Source organism: Zootoca vivipara, chromosome 5 (genome assembly GCF_963506605.1).
Source record: "Zootoca vivipara chromosome 5, rZooViv1.1, whole genome shotgun sequence".
NCBI lineage: Eukaryota > Metazoa > Chordata > Lepidosauria > Squamata > Lacertidae > Zootoca > Zootoca vivipara.
This window is the reverse complement of record NC_083280.1, coordinates 64,036,531-64,054,693: the sequence shown is the minus strand read 5'-3', so window position 1 is coordinate 64,054,693 and position 18,163 is coordinate 64,036,531. Positions and strand designations below refer to the sequence as shown.

Below are 18,163 nucleotides of genomic sequence, written 5' to 3'. Positions count from 1 at the left end.
TCTTATGGATATACTTCAGTGGTATGTTTAACAGCCTAATTGTATGGAGGACTACAACCACAAACAGCTACCTTTGCAAAGTGTGTTTCTCTGTATTTTCCCATTGTTATGGAGATATGCATGGAGATGATGTTGGAGGCGCCACAGTTGTGTTTATGCTTGTGATTTTTATCTCTGAATGCCAGCGTAGGTGTGTGAGACAGTTGGATCTAGTCCTTATGGACACACCCTTTCATTTCAGGATGTCAGAAAGGGAAAGCAAAGTTCTTTTTGAACTTTTACATGTTGTACAGTTTGCTTTCTGATTCACGGGGGAAAATATTGTTCCTAGGAAATGATTAAAAGTTCACCAAGCAATGTTTATTTAGAAAACAACTTCCTGCAAACAATTCTTTCTTTCACTCACTTTGCAACACATTTTAAGCAAACTGCATATGCTTTTGCTGCTAGGGAACCAAATCACAAAATTTCTACTTTCTGAAAGAAAAAGGCAATTCCCAGTTACTTAGAGCTTTTAATATCTGGTAACAGACACACAGATTGAAATAATAATGATATGTTTACAGTGTAATTCCCACATGTCTATTTAGAAGTAAGAGCCATTGAATTCAAAGGCGTTACTCTCAGGTAAGTCTGTATGAGATTTTAACCTTAGGCTCCAACCGTAAACACACTTATTAGGGAGTAGACCTCATGGACCACAGAAGGATTTATTACTGGGTACCCGTGCATAGAATTGTGCTGTTAGCCTGAGAGGTAGAATGAGATAAACGAATCCTGCATCCAGTTCTGAATATACAATATTCACAGAACCCTGAAAAACCAACTGGGGCAATAAAGCTCTAGAGCTTCTCATTTACCTGGGTAACTAGGGCCAATTCAAGACATTCTGCTGTCTGTGGTGAAGGACATGATTATATCCCTAACACTATTCAGTCGAATCTTACTTCAACAGAGCTGATCCCTGCTATCCACAGGATAGCTGCCTCAGTTTGCTTAATGCTAGGGTCAAGCCCAATTATGTGTACTAAGAAAGTACACTGTAGATCAAATCACATGGAATTCTTGGGGTATGTGTTTTCTGGTGAGAGAAACTCAGGCGCAGGCGTCTTGAATATAATAGAATGCTCACGAGATCACAAAAATTGGATAGATCGTTATCCGTACTCGCAAACAGGTTCAGTCAAGCATCCATGCTCAGATTCCAGGTGATTCTTTCCCCCCTCTAAATCAGCTATATCCATTTCTAGGCAAAGGGCATGTTTGCAGCTATCCACTTGTTCTGTTTGTGTTTCACATGATGATCCAGTGCTGATCATTACAAATATTGGTTCTCTTATTTATGAGTAGGGAGTTGGCTTCCAGCTTGTCATGCTAAGTAAAAATAATAAGCAAGCAAAGAAAACTTCTTGGGAATAAGTAGCTTCTCCCTGCCCACTTAGGCCTCTCACACACCACCCTTTTCTCTCTCTCTTTATAGTAGTAAACCTCTTTTAAAAAAGAAGAATGTGTTGTGCCCTGCATTAAATTGAGTTGCTAGAAGTGCTACATTGGGGCGGGGAACTTCAGGCCCAGACTTCTCTATCTGGCCCTCATAACTCTCCTCAGGCAACTCCTCTCACTAGCCCTGCTTCGTGCCCTGAGTGTTTTCGCCTCACCCGTTTTTGCCTCAGGGCCCTGCATGCTACTAGTGTTTGGCCCTTTTTAGGCCATCCAGAAGGGAATGTGGCCCCCGGGCTCTGAAAAAATTCCCCACGCCTGTGCTACATGAATGTTGCGATGGGGGGGGGACTTCTTTTCCTCGTGGTCTGTCATAGTTCTTGTTTTACTTGCTTTCTCTGAGCAAAATCTACCAAGATGTTCTCATTCTGGTGGAGAAATACGTCCTGGTGAAGTTCAAAATGCATTTGTGCCAAAGCAACACAAGTCGAGGAAGTTCCTTGCAGAGAAACGCAGGGTGGAGGGAGTATTCGTGGTTGGGTTGGTTTTTTTTTTTAAGTCTTTACTGAGTTTGCTCTTTGGAGAATAAGCCTGGTAAATGTTTCCTTGCAGTTGTGTACCGCCAGCAAACTACTCATCGCTGTGGCATGCTTGTCCCAGTATTTAAAGCCAACACAGCCACTTCATATTCCCCCACCCCCACCCCACACTTTTCCTGGAAGCTGAAACCTGCTTTGACTTGCAGAAACTTTTATCGTACCTTCAGATCAGGCCAGGCTTAATGTGCAGGTGCTGTAACAGAAGCTTTACCTCACTGGAAAAGTGGTTTTAAAAGCCCTGACTGAAAAATGTTAACATGCACAATACAAAAGTTGCTGAAGGTCCAGCTCACATGACGATTTGCACAGTTAAGTTTTCCCTTTTAAGGAAAATGGGAGAGAGGATGGAGGGGGGGGGACATCTGCTTTCTGTTATGTTAGCTTCCACTTTGAAGTCCGTCATTTAGCTAAAGCAGCTTCTTATTTTATTTTACATGTAAAAAAGAAATACAAAAGAAATGTAACACAGGGGGAATATTTTCTGCTACTGCATAGTATAGAATAGAAGTTCATGCTACAGAAAACAAGTTGCACCAAAAATTTGTGTCATGTGATTTTATTCCATAAGTGGGAGGAGAAATGAACAGTTGTATGTATTTTTCCAGGCACTGAATGGTTGGTAGCCTAGCAACAGAAGAGAAAAGTGGTAGGTCAGACTCTTACTCAAGAAAACAGTCATTTCTTCACAGTGAGGAGTGTAAATTTACAGCTAACTTCTTCAGCTCTGATCCTCTGCATGTTTAGTCCAAAGTAAGTCCAACATTTAATAGGATTGATTCCCAGGAAACTGCCCATAAGCGTGTACTCTTAGATTTGTAAATGAAACTATTCAAATAATTTTCAGTTCCTCATCCCATACCATACTACATACCATACTTTTAAAGCACATTGCTTCCCCAAAGAAGCTGTCAGGTGATGTCTGTCTCTCTGTAAATATGAGTAGCTGCTTGGTAAGAGTGTTAAAGATGTGCTCAGCCTTTATATTTCTAAATAAATACAATACACCAACAAGCCTCCAGAGAGCTACACCCAAAGAAAACCAAACCTGGGTAAGCACATAACTTTTCACTAGCCTAAGAAATGGTGTGTGAAACACCACTTGAATTTTCACCTGTGTTGAAAGTAGTAGAGATTCTGTGCTGTCTCCAATCCTATGAGAGATTTTGTTAGGATATATCCTGACCCATTTAATGTTGCAGGAGGTAGAGGGAAAAGTTTCTACTCAACAACTGTAGGCAATAGGAGTTTATACATCTTGGTATAGGGATGCCCCAGTTTAGATTTTATCTGCTTTAAACGAAGGAAATCCTGTGTGAATGGGGGTCTCATAAAACGAACATTGCAAATGCCACTTACAGGCAGCACTTTGTGCTGAGGCTCACTCCCACTTCTTCAGTTTGCTTTGATATAATTGTTCTATTGTTATCCCTCACAGTTGTTCGATAATGCAACTATTTTGGTAGATCAAACCAACTAACTAACTAACTAAACGAAAACCCAATCTGGAGATAAATCAGTCGTGCCCATGCATCTTGTGGGATAATCCACATAACCTAGCCTAGTGAATGCAGTCGCAGGGCAAAAGGAAAACAAACTGATTGGCAGGAAGGAAAATTGGTAAGAAGTTACTTGGCACCATGGTTGCTTAAGTCCCATTAGGTAAAGGGACCCCTGACCATTAGGTCCAGTCGTGACCAACTCTGGGGTTGCGCGCTCATCTCGCATGATTGGCCGAGGGAGCCGGCATATAGTTTCCAGGTCATGTGGTCAGCATGACAAAACCACTTCTGGCGAACCAGAGCAGCACATGGAAATGCCATTTATCTTCCCACTGTAGCAGTTCCTATTTATCTACTTGCATTTTGATGTGCTTTCGAACTGCTAGGTTGGCAGGAGCTGGGACCGAGCAACAGGAGCTCACCCCGCCGCAGGGATTCGAACCGCTGACCTTCTGATCAGCAAGCCCTAGGCTCAGTGGTTTAACCCACAGAGCCACCTGGGTCCCTCTAAGTCCCATTAGTGTCAAACAAAACAAGTGGCAGCGAAGGGACAGGTTGCAATGCATGTAATGTAAAATTCAGAATATGATCTGCAGGGACAATAGTACTCAATAAGGGAAGAGTTTGTTATTATCTGTGATGCCTGGAGGGAAGGATTATGCATGTTAGATAAGAGCATTAAAGTAATCAATCCTTCAGTCATGAAAGCATGACTGGGCTGTGTACCCGCCATACATTTAAAGCACACGACATGCCAAAAGAATGCTTGGGAAGTCCAGTTTGTTAAGGGCACTGGAAATTATAGTTCTTAGAGGGGTGAACTACAGTTTCAGAAATTCCAGGGGGAGGGGAGAGTCACATGCTTTAAATGTGTGGTGTGCCTGCAGCCTAATGGACACAGATGCAACTTTGGAATGGAAAATGTGGTTGAAATGAATATTCTAAACACAGAATATTCTCTTGGAGCTCTAAACTGTGTGGTGGAAAAATGGGGATGGCTATAGTTATCTAGGAGGGCTCCTTTGTATAAGCTTTCCTTCCTTCCTTCCTTCCTTCCTTCCTTCCTTCCTTCCTTCCTTCCTTCCTTCCTTCCTTTAAAATACAGCCTTTAAGAAACACAATGTCCTTAGCTCTAAATCAACACTATAAAATAGAATGTGCAAGTGAGCTTCTGTTCTGCAATTAGAGGCAATTTATAGATAAGCCCACACAAATGTATAATGCAAAATGAGTCAGCTAAATCCGGGGAGAACCCAAAACACTTGCAAACTTTTTTCACAGTAGTGTGATAAGAGCTGGCAGGAATGTGCATGTTCAAGGAGCTTCAAACAGACTTGTCCAAAAATGGAAACTGTGGCTCCTATCCTGAAAAAGAGGAAGTGAGATGTACAACAGGCTTCCGAAGCAATACAGAAATAGATGGAAACCCAGAATAGAATTTCTCTCCCCAAGGCAACCATTCTGCTGAAGCCCTCACCCCCACTCAGGACCAGCTGAGATGCCCACTTTACTACACAAAGGAGGAGAAGCTGGAAGGGTAAAAATGGTCGCCATGCAACCTGGAACCTGCATTTCCCACACACGCCTCTCTGATGGGCCTTGTGCTTGCATTGTTGGAGAAACTGGCTAGTTTGAAATCTCTGTTTCGTCATTTCTTCCTTCATGTGCCTCAACAAGAAAATGGTGTGGAGAACGAGAGCTGAGGGCCTTTAATTCTTCTTGAAGAAGTGGTACAAATGCAGCTTGAAGTGATCTCCCCTCCCCCCCCCGCCCAAATTAAAAGCAGTTATGTCACTTCTATGTCTGAGAATACAAGCAGGCTTCTGTAAGGAAATGTCTTTAAACAAAGATAATGGAAATGAAGTTGTCTCATCTTGTTGACAGTGTGAGCAACCACACCCTTGTACCTTATGGCAGCCGTGTAAAAAAAGATTTACAGTGGTTTTGAAATTTTCCAGCTTTCGATACCATTTCCTCATAGTGTGAGGGACTGTCTAACCAAATTACACTTATGAATTGAATTGAATGCTGCCTCCATTTTCAGTGACCCCCCCCCCCGCATGCTAGAATTGATGGTTTGATTATTTACTTTATTTCTGCATTCTTATAAATTTATAAATCTTATACATTCCAATTACACTCCCATCAAAATACGATAACAATCCCTTATATCGCAACTGCAGTTTTAATGACTTCCATTCGTATTGACACATTAAATGATTTATACACCTGCAGGTGAAGCATTCAAACTCTCTCCTTGTTCTTCCTGTATGTGGCAATTATTCTGTCCATAATGTTTCTTCCTGTTGTGATATATTATGTCTATCTTAAATTGTGATTATTTGTTGATGCAATAAATTGTACCATATTCATTTACAAAACCTAAACTTTTAGAATTGACTTGAACCCTCCTGCCAAAAATGCCAGTTAAGAAATGGCAACTGATCACAGAAAGCTTTTCTGTTTTTTATATAAGACTCTAAGCGTATGCCTTGGCAACGTCCTTCCCTCTTGTGTTTCAGGTTAATTGGCACAACAACTGTATCCCTCAAAGAACTAGTAGGCACACAAAGCAGATCGCATCCATTCAAGCTCCTTTCACTGCTGAATGAAAAGGGACTGGAAACCGGCGTGAGTGACCGCCTTACTTTTCGTAGTTGCATGTTTTACAGTATAATCTATTCCAACAGCATAGGAAACATTTTGGCAACATATCTTTCATGGAAGCTGCATTGATCAATTTAAAAATTGCTATAGAGAGGGGAAGTGTGTGTGGAGGCAGGTGTTAAAGTGGGTAAGGAGAGTGCCATTTTGCACAGTTTTTTTGGGCATCGGGTGCAATTTTATTTCCTATCCATTATGCACATTTGTTTCTGCAATCAAACAAGAGTTTGGGTTATGTGTTATTGTGACATGAAATTAGTGGCTGGCAGCCTAATAGGCTTTTGCAGATCCCTCTTGCATGAACCTAAGTTGCCCTTTCGATCCTGTATAACCTTTGTGATTTTTCTTTTCTTTTAATTTAGGCAACAATTGATTTGGTGGTGGGGTACGAGCCACCAGCTGGACCTCCGAATCCAAATGACCCAGGGGGAACTGATGCACAAGACACAGAAGGTATTTCAGCTCCCCCCCCCAAAAAAAACCCCAGCATTTCCATGCGCTGCTCTGGTTTGCCAGAAAGCAGCTTAGTCATGCTGGCCACATGACCTGGAAGCTGTACGCCGGCTCCCTCGGCCAATAACGTGAGATGAGCGCCGCAACCCCAAAGTCGTCCGCGACTGGACCTAACGGTCAGGGGTCCCTTTACCTTTACCTTCAGAGTTGTTCACCAAAGAGAAGAGTTTCTAGCCAGAACATTTCATTTTTTAAAAAATGTATTTTTATTGAGGTTGAAAGGGACTTTACAATACATCATAAAGCCGGGAAGGGGGGAAATTAAGATAAAAACAACTGGTTGCAAAATCCATTTCTCACATTTATATATTATGGATTTTTTTTTTAGAAAAAGAGAGAGCAGAGGTAAGGATCCCATAAGATTAAGAAATAACTCCTACATATTCTAACTACCAACAGAGTTCAATTGTCAGCTAAGAACATTAGGTAAATAATCTCCTTCTTACAAGCACACAGCAAGACAACAAGCCTCCAGAAGGAAAATCAAGTAGCCAAGGGATGAGGTTCTTATGGAGAATTGATAAACCTTGGGCTCACAGATTGCCTGTCCTCTTCCTTCTCCTTCCCTGGGACAGATCCTTCTACTTTTAAACTGACCAGGGATTCCCATCTGTAGCGATAAGAGGCCCTCTGTGATCCCCCTCTTCCTCCACTTCAAGCAGACTTCGAGAATCCAGAGGGGCCTATTATCTTTTGGCAAACAGAAACCCAAGGAGGCTGCCACCACTCCCACTCAGTATAGCCCAGTAGAAGTGTTGGGAGATCAACTTCTACCCTTACTCAAGTTACCCACTAAAGGCTCACTCTGGCGTGTCGCCCTTTATCACCCAAAATTTTCCTTGTAGGGACCGAATTGGTTAGACACTGAATTCAGCTTCGCTTTTCAAGAGCAATTAACCACACAGGAATATAAACCAAAAGTTTATTGGATAAAGAAATACCACTTAAAAGGGGTGCGCGATTCTTTAAACAATCACAAACAAAAGAATAAAAGCGTTGTTTAATATAACTAAACTAATACAACAGAAGGAATTTAACTCCAGATAAATCAAGCACTCCCTCGCAAACCCTTGCTCTCCTGCAAGACAGAACTGAGTCCTTGGCAGACCACCACTGGATTCCCAACGACAGTAGACTCTAATCAGCATCTGAGAGGCCAACTAGTTATACTAATCCTCCCTCCTGGGACTCTGGCAATTATCCAATCAGAATTCCCTTAACCCTGCCAGGGGACCAATAATTAAAGACCCAAACCAAAGCTTACACAGAAGTTAGGGCTCTTCCACATTTACCTTTGCTCTGCATTTCTAGGCACAGGCACAGGCCCGGGCTTACCAGGCACTGGTGAACTAACCATAATTCAGAGTAACCAGGCTGTGTGCACATTATTGTTTACTCTGGATCCACTGTGCTCCCACCACTGTCTCTCAGATTGGTGTACACAGGCGTTACTCCTGCGGTTTCTTAAGAAATACTGCTGTCTGAAGTATTTGCCCTCAAGCCAGAGCTTCAACTTGATGTGCATCAGGTGAAGACATCTGCCCGCCCTCTCTGGTGTGTTCGGCAACATGCAAATGTGGCTTGAAGCACAGCAGGGAGGGAAAGACCTCGTTGCACTTTAAGCCAGTTATGTGTACCTAGCCTAAATATAACTGGAACTCTGGTTAGTGGAAGTATAAGCTACCTCCTTGTGGCTGTGCCATAAGATGGGCTGGTAAAGGTGCAAGAGGCCATAAAGTTACCATTACATCCAAATAAAACAGCCTATCTATTCTATGATAGTCCTTCAGAGCCAAACTAGACAGGATATGATAGGAGCAGGCACATTTTTTTTAGCGGGGTGCCACCCAACCACCAGCACATTTCCTCAGCTCAACCCAGATCAGCTGGCTGAGGAGAAAATTGCTTGTGGGGATGGACTGTGGGAGGTGAGCTACCTGGGATATGCTGCTTAGTGGTGGTGGTTAGACACTTGCAAACCAATTTTTACCCTTTCCAGTTACTTTCTCTGGTATTTTAAAGGTAAAGGGACCCTGGACCATTAGGTCCAGTCGCGGATCACGGACAACTCTGGGGTTGCGGCGCTCATCTCGCTTTATTGGTTGAGGGAGCTGGCGTACAGCTTCCGGGTCATGTGGCCAACATGACTAAGCCGCTTCTGGCAAATCAGAGCAGCGCATGGAAATGCCGTTTACCTTCCCGCCGGAGTGGTACCAATTTATCTACGTGCACTTTGACGTGCTTTCAAACTGCTAGGTTGGCAGGAGCTGGGACCAAGCAATAGGGGCTCACCCCGTCACGGGGATTCAAACTGCTGACCTTCTGATCGGCAAGCCCTAGGCTCAGTGGTTCAATTTCCCCCCATTTCCTTTCTTCCTTCGAAGTGATGCTTTTTTTTTTCTGGAAGCAAATGTTTCCCCTCGAAAAGTTGCCCGTCGTCATACCTCAAGTTAAGTTTCAATGGTCCATATTGTAAATCCCCAAGGTCAGGGCCCTTGAGGCAAGGTGACAAATCCGGCTTCCAAGGAACACCTTGCCTGCTGTTGTGATGCCAGCTGCAACTGCCACATGCTCTCTGGAACTACCACCTCCTTGACAAGCCTCCCCATGCTGCCTCCACAGTGGCCTCTTGGCAAATAGGAGGCACTGCTGGTCTGTTCCCACCCCTAGGGAGGAAATGGCAAGGTCTGCCCTCTGGGGTCTCCTAGGCTCTGCATCCAACCAACATGATTCGGAGTGGGCCTCTTTCCCCCTATGATGACCTTTGATTCACAGTTCAACCATTGGGTAAGGTTGATTATATTCCCTCCCTTGTTCCCTGTGTAGAACTTTGCTCACCCCCTTGTACCCTGGCAGGAGGGCGCACTCCTTAAATAGCTCAGTCAGTAGAGCATGAGACTCTTAATCTCAGGTCTGTGGGTTCAAGTCCCACATTGGGCAAAAGATTCCTGTATTGCAGGGGGTTGGACTAGATGACTCTCAGGGTCCTTTACAACTCTACAGTTCTATGTTTCTAGCCATTTTGTGGCTTGCCTCAGGTGCCAAAATGCCTTGGGCCGGCCCCATCCCAAAGTCTATGTTAACTCTTCTAATTAAGAGTTATGACACATTCCACTTCACTAAACGTTCAAGGTGTCACCTTGCTTGCCTCTATAAATCAAATTCATGCCTGAAGCTCTCTGTTTCAGTAGTTACTGCCGGAGATAGTCACTGCTGTGATTTAAAGCCTCTCCCAAATGTTAGCTTTTTATGTCTTGAAAACCAATTTGTTAGTTTACAGAAAGCCTCTTGTATTGTCAGAGATTGTGTGGCCTTTACTCCCAGGTGAGAAAGGAGGATCTTGCTAGTTTAAAATATATACTTAGAGGCCAGGGTGTAACCTTTCCCCAAGCTACAGAAACTTGTTCTTCCAGTTTTCATCAAGTAGCGTCACCTTTAAACTTTAAATTGTATTGTGAAAAGTGAATCTGCTAGGCTCTTGTGTTTTCCCCAGGAACGGAACATGCTGGAAGGTAGGAACTGGACTAAACAAGAGAAATGTTTGATTAACTTCTCTTAAATCAGAAAAGCATTCATGCAAAATGTGCACACAGAAGGAGGTATTGCTTTCAGATGTGTGCTTGAAAATGAGAGTTTACTTTTGCAAGGTATTTTTGCAACACAACATGCAACCCCCTCATCTATACTTTAATAGTTTAATCACACAACTGACTATTATTATTATTATTATTATTATTATTATTATTATTAGGAAGTTCTGAGGCAGCTGTTTGTATCTTGTATCCATAAGCAGATACTTAGGGTTTTTTTAAATTAACAATTTGGTTTCTGATCAGTAAAGTGCATAGCTGCCAAGTTTTCCCTTTTCTCGCGAGGAAGCCTATTCAGCATAATGGAAAATCCCTGAACAAAAGGGATAACTTGGCAGCTATGAAAGTGTGTGAAGATGAAATCTTCTTTGAAAGAGAAAAATAGTATGAATAAAGAATATGAGTTCCTGAGAAAGTCTTATTCAGGTGTCAGCGCGGTTATCCGGCCATGGGCTGGATCGTTCCCATGGACGTCGTCCGTGGGCCGGACGGGCACAGTGCGACACCAGAAATGGCGTCTGCGCATGTCCCCAGTGCCAGAAATCGCTTCTGCGGCTGCGCAGGCGCCGGAAATCGCGCCTGTACAGAAGTGATTTTCAGCGTCTGGGCATGCGCAAACGCGATTTCCAGTCTATTCTTGGTCCTTGTTGTTTTTGCATATGTCCATCTTGTTTCTACAATGACCGCACTGATTCATATCTTTGGCAGATGGCGAAGAAGATGGAGGTGACGAGGACTTGCCTGATGGTGGAGCTGGTGCCGTCCCCCAGGGCGGTCCGCGTGCCACACGCGAAACTCAGCTTGCTCGTCGAATTGCCAAAGGGAAGCAAAACCGGAGGCTGCTTTCTAACAAGCCTCAAGACTTCCAGGTTGTAGAGTTGATAAATCATATGCATTGCAAGACCTAATATGCCAGATTTCTGGGTGACCTCAGGCCGCAGTCCTGTGCACAAGTGTAAACCTCACTGAACACAGTGGTGTAACGCATAGGATTGCATGATAAATATCAGTGAAAAGGAAATTCATGCATAGTAAGCATGTTAATTTTTCTGTTCCGGAATCTCCAGACATTTCAGAAGTTCTCATTTAAATCTTGGAAGATTCTTTCCCCCGGTGTAATGTCTCTTGGCTCCAGTCTAGAATAGCAAAGGAGTGGTATGAATAAATCTCAGGATTTAAAAGTGAAGTCTGGAATATTCCTGCCCCCCCCCCCCCAATCAAAATTTGTTAAGCAGCAGAGAAAAAAGTGAGGATGGAGCACTCCCTAAACATTCACCGTGATCTAGTGGTTTCCTTTCTTGTTTGGGCCCAGGAATGTTCTATGTAGCCAGTGGAAACTCGAGATTCTGCCCATTAGAATTAGATGTTCTTCTGCATTGCCTAACTTTGGTTGATAGATTCTAGTACCGCTGGTTAGTTTATTTTAACCATAAAAGAAAAGAAACACTTCGTCAATGTGACATGATGAGAAACCAGCCGATGAAAGGAACACACCAGTGATCTAATTTTTGCATTTGTTTTTCTCCCTGTGTTAGATTCGTGTTAGGGTCATTGAAGGACGTCAGTTCTGTGGGAATAACATAAAGCCAGTTGTGAAAGTACACATTTGTGGCCAGACACACAGAACAAGAATCAAAAGAGGCAACAATCCTTATTTTGATGAGGTACTGTAATACACATCTTTGATAATCTCCTAGCTGAAAGGCATAGGTTTTTTACCTGAGGAAAAATAAAAACTTATTTTATCTATTTCTATCTTTAACTCTCACCCCACTCCTTGTGGCTAACAGTTCTCAGTAAAAATATTAAAGCAAGGCTACTTTCTCATCTGTGCACAATCTAAGTATAATTGCCATATTTTATGAGAGAGATGGGTAAGATGGCTAAATCCTAAACAAACATATTTGGAAGTAAACTCTGTTGAAATCATTGGGATTTCCTATACTGAGAAGTTCCATTTTGTGCTGTAAAATGATTAAAGAACTTGGACTGAAAGTCATATGAAGGAATGTAACATGCATTTGTGCTGGATTCACACGGAGAGTTTCCTCCACCATGAATAAAATTCCTCATCTGAATCCTCGGTGTCTTTTAACTCCCATGAATATTCAGATTTAATAACCAAGCTATTTCCTCCCATGACTTAACAGATGTTTTACTACAATGTCCACATGACCCCTTCAGAGCTCTTTGATGAAACAATAAGCATTCGGGTAAGTAAAACTAACAATGTTCTTTATAACTGCCTCATTATTGTTGAATAAAAGTAATGCTTTATTCCATTCCTATCATTCAATTATAGGTATATGACTCTTATTCTTTACGTGCCGACAGTCTAATGGGGGAATTTAAAGTAAGTATTCTAGATGTCTCACCACATGCTTTCTGTTTACCCTCTTACCATATCTGTAATGAAAATGTTGGGAAAGGGGAACACGTTTCCCGCAAAAGAGGGAGGCTTTGAAGTTTTATTTGTGAAAATGGTTATACTTCCTGCTATGGTACTTTTTTTTTTTTACTGTGCTTGATTTTTTAAAAATTATTCCTTTTAGATTTGTTTTTTAGATCTGCAGTGAGCTGCCTTGAGTACCTCATATCAGCTTTTATTCTGCTGTTGTCACAAAGGCATTAGGGACAGCAACAACATAGCTGCCTTTGGGCAGCCCTGCTGAGACTTTCTTAACCTGAAAATTACCTGGATGCAGATTGTAGGGAGCGATATGCATTACACATATGTAGATGTAGGGAACAATCCCATCTGGGAGTATCAAGGCTGAGCAGAATCAGAGAATTGTAGAGCACCAAAAAGCCTTGCTCCTTGCACTGATGAGCATAGAGATGGATTGTCACTCCAGGCTGAGAATCCTGGATAAGGCCCATCACTGGTAGCTGCACCAACTTAGTCTCATTGGGTGTTCCACCTCTGCCTCTGAAACATCCTTTTGGGGCAGTTTCTGCTCACAGGGTTATCATTAGCAGGGCAGTCTTGAGTAGGTCGGGCGCCCTGGCGCTGAGGGGCGGAGATCGCTCCGGCGCCCCTGCCCTCGCAGCGTGCAGCATGGCTTCCGCGCGGCTTTGCCACGCAGCGCCCCATCTACCGGCCCGGCACCCTGATGCCCCGCGCCACCAGGACTCTACCTAGAGCCGGCCCTCATCATTAGTGGTAGCTTCTGCTTGCCCGCCATTTCAATATGTACATCAGAGCCTTACAGAGCTCAGTGGATCCACCTTTCTAATGCCCTTCAGCATGGCAGATTGAGCATTAGGATTTCTCTGCCTGCTTCTAGAGGGCAGGGGGACAATAAATAAATACTATTTTGTTCAGCTATGTGATTGAAAGCAAACAGACCAGAAAAGCCAAAAAGCCACATTTCCTTGGTGTTTTTTCCTGGAGCGTTAATGTGCTAAATTTTTGTTTCAGATTGACATTGGCTATGTCTACGATGAACCTGGTGAGTTTAAGGCAATATCTTCTGTATTTCCCTCATTGGAAAAATGGGGATAGCTGACAGGGGACAGACCATGATTATGGCAGTGGTTTTCCCAGGGTGTGGGTCATCCATTGCACTTTGGGTGTGCTGACCCCTGCAACAGCAGCAATCTTTGGAGTTGGTCTGGTCTGCCCCACTCCACCTACCAATCCCACCCAGCTCATACCAAGTCAGATCGTTGTTCCATCCTGCTCAGGAATGTCTATAGTGACTTGCAGCAGCTCTCTGGAGTGGGTTTCAGGCAGGAGCCTCTATCAGCCCCTACTGGAGATGCCGGGGATCGAACCTGGGACATTCTGCATGCAAAGCAGATGCTCTGCCAGTGAGCTATGGCTTCCTCCCCTTTCCCCTCCGCATTTGATACTCCTCCTTCTCACTGCCACTAGTTGTCATCACAGTTTAAATGTGACCCCTTAAAGAAGAAAAAACACCGCCTGCATATGGCTTATTTGAGAGAATCAGAATGGCATTTCCCCGAAGGGATGCTATCTTCTCTCTCTCTTTTATTTTCAGGCCACGCGGCCATGAGAAAATGGCTGCTTCTGAATGACCCTGAAGATTCAAATTCAGGTGCCAAAGGGTACTTGAAAGTCAGCATGTTCGTTCTCGGAACGGGAGATGAGCCACCTGTAAGTTTCATCCATAGATACTTTCCTTCTACTAATATGCTTCACACGGGTTAATCTATGCTTATGTCGGTGCCAGAAATTACATTTGAAGGTACTTTAATAGCCGAACCTGCTTACTGTATGTTTCTTTTCCCTAGTTCTGCTTGCTCCGCTACTTTACGCCCTATCGCCACAGTGCTTCTCTCCCATGGCCTTCTGCACTGCTGCCTTTCAAAGGTACATCTCCCCTTAACTTTTCCCAATTTCTCATCTTTGGGGTACAGCCTCTTCTTGCTCATGGGACTGCTTCTCCCCTCTGCTGTTTCCAGATGCTTCATTCAGTCACAGAAAAGACTGCGAATCTTGGGTTTTTTCTCCAGATGCTCTTGGGAGTGTCATTAAAATGGGGAAATGTTCAAATCAGCAAGGATACGTGCCATTTCCTCTCCCCCCCCCCATTTTCTCTTCACAATAGCTTTTTAAGGTGCGTTAGGCTGAAGGATTCTGATTAGCCCAAGGCCAGCCAATGTGGTAAATGCGATATTTCATGGTGAATAATATATATCATTTAAAAAAATCTTCTGGAATGTTGTTATTGTCGCTTTTTATGACAATATTCTCACATTAAATTTGATGCCTAAAATGTCAAAAGATTGTAATTCGGAAAGAATCCAGTGTAGAATGAGCCCATTTTTATCCATTTAGGATTATATACATTGCAGACAAAATGCCAATCATGTTTTAGCTAAACTTGCGCTACATAATCTTATATGCAAGTCTTGACCTGCAGAATTCATATTGTTGGACATATTAGTCAGCCTAAAGGTTTGGCCCGATAATCCTCACATTTTTTTGTACTGAAGATTAGTGAAACTGGCCTTATAGAAGGTTTCCTCAAAACTTCGACTAAAATGTGCCTTGCAGCCTCTTACATACTTTGTACCATTTATTCAACTAATGCTGAATAGAACACAGGACACTGTATGATGTACATTGTTGCTATTACAGTATAGGTTCTGCATAGGATTTGTGTTTGTGTACAGAGGGAAAACAGCTAGCAGGGAAAAGTAGAGGAACCTCTGCTTAGCTTCGCTGCCCTTCCCAATGCCACTTTGCAGGAGAATAGCATTGGTGACATGTGGTGGCTAAATCATTTGTGTGAAAACACCCTGGGTGTGGTCTTCTAAGATTTGTATGCATGCATGATTCCAGTACAAGCTCACAGCCCAGCATTCTATGGTCCGTGAAAGGCACAGCTTTCTTGCAAGCTGTGTTTGTTTAGGGGCAAAGAGGAATCACTTCAAAGTGAAGTTACCAGAGTTATGCCAGGGCCCTGTATGCACACAACTCTGCACTTCACTCTAAAATGTTTGCAGGTAGTGGCTATTTAACAAGGGCTTGCTTGATGTCTGCTGCTAGGGGAAGAATATTAATGCATTTGAATGTGTCTCCAACAGGTGGAAAATAGAGAACGGGAGAATGAAAACGATGATGTAGAAAGTAATCTTTTGCTACCAGCTGGGATAGTACTTCGATGGGTCACTTTCGTTCTTAAGATCTACAGAGCTGAAGATATTCCTCAGAGTATAAACTTTTTGTTTTATTTTCTGAGTTACACATTCTTAAAGTTGGAATTGTGTGCAACTGAATTTTTTTACACCAATGTTAGTTTCATGAGAGCTCAAGAGATGCTTAAGACTCGGTTCTTACATAGGTGGTAAGCCTGTGTCTGGGCTGTACTGCTTCAGACTTCATTTAGGGGCTCATATAACTGTATAACCTTTTTAATTTTTAAAAAATCATCTACGTATACCATGGGTGTACCCCTATCTGCAAACCTAGCAATTCTAAAATATAGACACACTTTTACTCTCGCAAGATTGAATGTATTGCCCACGGCTGTACTTGAGGGACGATTCCAACAGATTCCACACAAAAACCGCTTATGTCCCTGTGTAGATGGCAGTACCGAATCGGTGGCGCATGCCCTTCTGGCTTGCACACTTTATAAAGACTTGAGGAATGAGGTTACCACCCCCTCTTTTATTGTCCATTCCGGGTCGCCCAGCCACTGCCACAGTGTCCTTTCTCTTGGCAGATCAAGATGAGCAGGTGACAGCAAAGGTTTTTATCTGGGGCAATTAGAAGAAGGTCCACTATTTGACTATTGATTCAAAACCCTAAAATGTATTTTATATAATTGACTTTTTATTTCTATTCTTTGTATATCGTATTGTTGTTTTATTGCTATGGCCGATGGCTGACGCAAATAAAGATCCATTCTTCTTCTTCTACCATGGGTGTAGAATTCAAGTCCATGGGCTAAATAAGGCTTGCCAGACTGCCCAGGTCATTTGGGGCTAGCCACACCCACATGCCATACGACATCAAAGGCAGGGTAGGTAAAGCTGTGGCATCAAGGGAAAAATCAAGAGCCTTAGAGTGTCCTCGAGGTTGCTTTGCAGCTCTGACATGTGTTCAGCATTGTTTTAACCTGGTGCCAAATGCAAGCCCCACTAATTTGGAGCTCCCCATTGGAACCCCCTGAGCACTGCTGCTTTTGACAGAGCTCACATCCCCCCAGGAATGACCAGTCCCAGCCACCATTTTATTCTGTTCCAAAGCATTGCGGGATGAAGCATTGTAGGGGAATGGCTAGCTAGTCTCTGCAAAAAAATGGCAGCCACCAGTGGGGATTTCCATGTTTTTGTGACAAAATGAAGCTTTTTTTTAATTAAAAAAGCAGCAAAAAAGTTGCCACCACTCTGCTGTTGTAGTGAATACTGCCCCTGAATTTGGGGTCATTTTAGCTGCTGCCATCTCTGCCCATTTCTCTGTTACCTCTAGCTGGGTGTTTCCAGGGCGAGGCATCACTCCAAAAGGGGCCATATCTGAGCCTCATGTCTCTGGCCGCTGATCCCTCGTTTGCTGGATTCAGTTTTCACTGTCATGCTATTTAAGTTCCACAATACCATACTCAGCTGCCTCATTGCCGCATGTTCATGAAATATGCCAGCTTTGTGGCTCCAAGATCTTGGTTGTGAAAAATGATTGCCATTTCCCCCCCCCCTCTTCTATATGTTTTTTGTGCAGTGGATGATGCTTTTACACAGACTGTAAAGGAAATATTTGGTGGAGAAGCAGATAAGAAAAACCTTGTGGATCCATTTGTGGAAGTTTGTTTTGCTGGGAAAAAGGTATTCAATGCTAATAACAGACTCAGCCCCTAGGAATTGGCTCCTATGTTCTGGGGCCATATAGGTGACTCCTGGTCTAGCATTCAGGCCAATGCCTGCCAAAAACTGAATACAGTCGTACCTTGGTTTCTGAACAGAATGCGTTCCGGAAGTCAATTCGACTTGCGAAACGTTTGGAAACAAGGTGTGGCTTCCGATTGGCTGCAGGAGCGTCCTGCAGCCAATCAGAAGCTGTGCCGGACATTCGGCTTCCGAAGCAAAGTTCGCAAACTGTGGCATTTGAGTTCCAAGTTGTTCGTGAACTAAGCTGCTTGAAAACCAAGGTACGACTGTATATCGACAGTTACTATGCAGAGCACCCGTTATATTTTGTGAGCCTTTGTTAATCTTCCTTTTGTATGAATAAAAGTGATTCCTAGACATAGAATTGTTCTTAACTTTCATATGGGGATTTTTTCCCCCCAGGTTTGCACAAATATAATTGAAAAAAATGCTAACCCAGTGTGGAATCAACTTGTTAATCTTCAGATCAAGGTTGGTTTGTTGCTGTACAAAAAACTAT

At 43.1% G+C, this 18,163-nt stretch overlaps 1 protein-coding gene across 3 annotated transcripts in view; it reads left to right on the top strand.

Annotated features, from left to right (window-relative positions):
• The window catches only part of MYOF (myoferlin), a 76,063-nt gene that overhangs the window by 10,648 nt on the left and 47,252 nt on the right, over nt 1-18,163 (top strand). For 2 of the 3 annotated variants that reach the window (XM_035137402.2, XM_035137401.2), the window contains exons 4-14: nt 6,061-6,169; nt 6,565-6,655; nt 11,014-11,174; nt 11,841-11,969; nt 12,456-12,518; nt 12,608-12,658; nt 13,727-13,757; nt 14,310-14,425; nt 15,862-15,988; nt 17,498-17,601; nt 18,067-18,135. In XM_035137402.2, the coding sequence (XP_034993293.2) occupies nt 6,061-6,169; nt 6,565-6,655; nt 11,014-11,174; nt 11,841-11,969; nt 12,456-12,518; nt 12,608-12,658; nt 13,727-13,757; nt 14,310-14,425; nt 15,862-15,988; nt 17,498-17,601; nt 18,067-18,135 (1,051 nt within the window). Of the gene's footprint in view, nt 1-6,060; nt 6,170-6,564; nt 6,656-11,013; nt 11,175-11,840; nt 11,970-12,455; nt 12,519-12,607; nt 12,659-13,726; nt 13,758-14,309; nt 14,426-14,562; nt 14,642-15,861; nt 15,989-17,497; nt 17,602-18,066; nt 18,136-18,163 lie in introns of those variants that run through there. The other variant, XM_035137404.2, reaches the window with a different exon arrangement.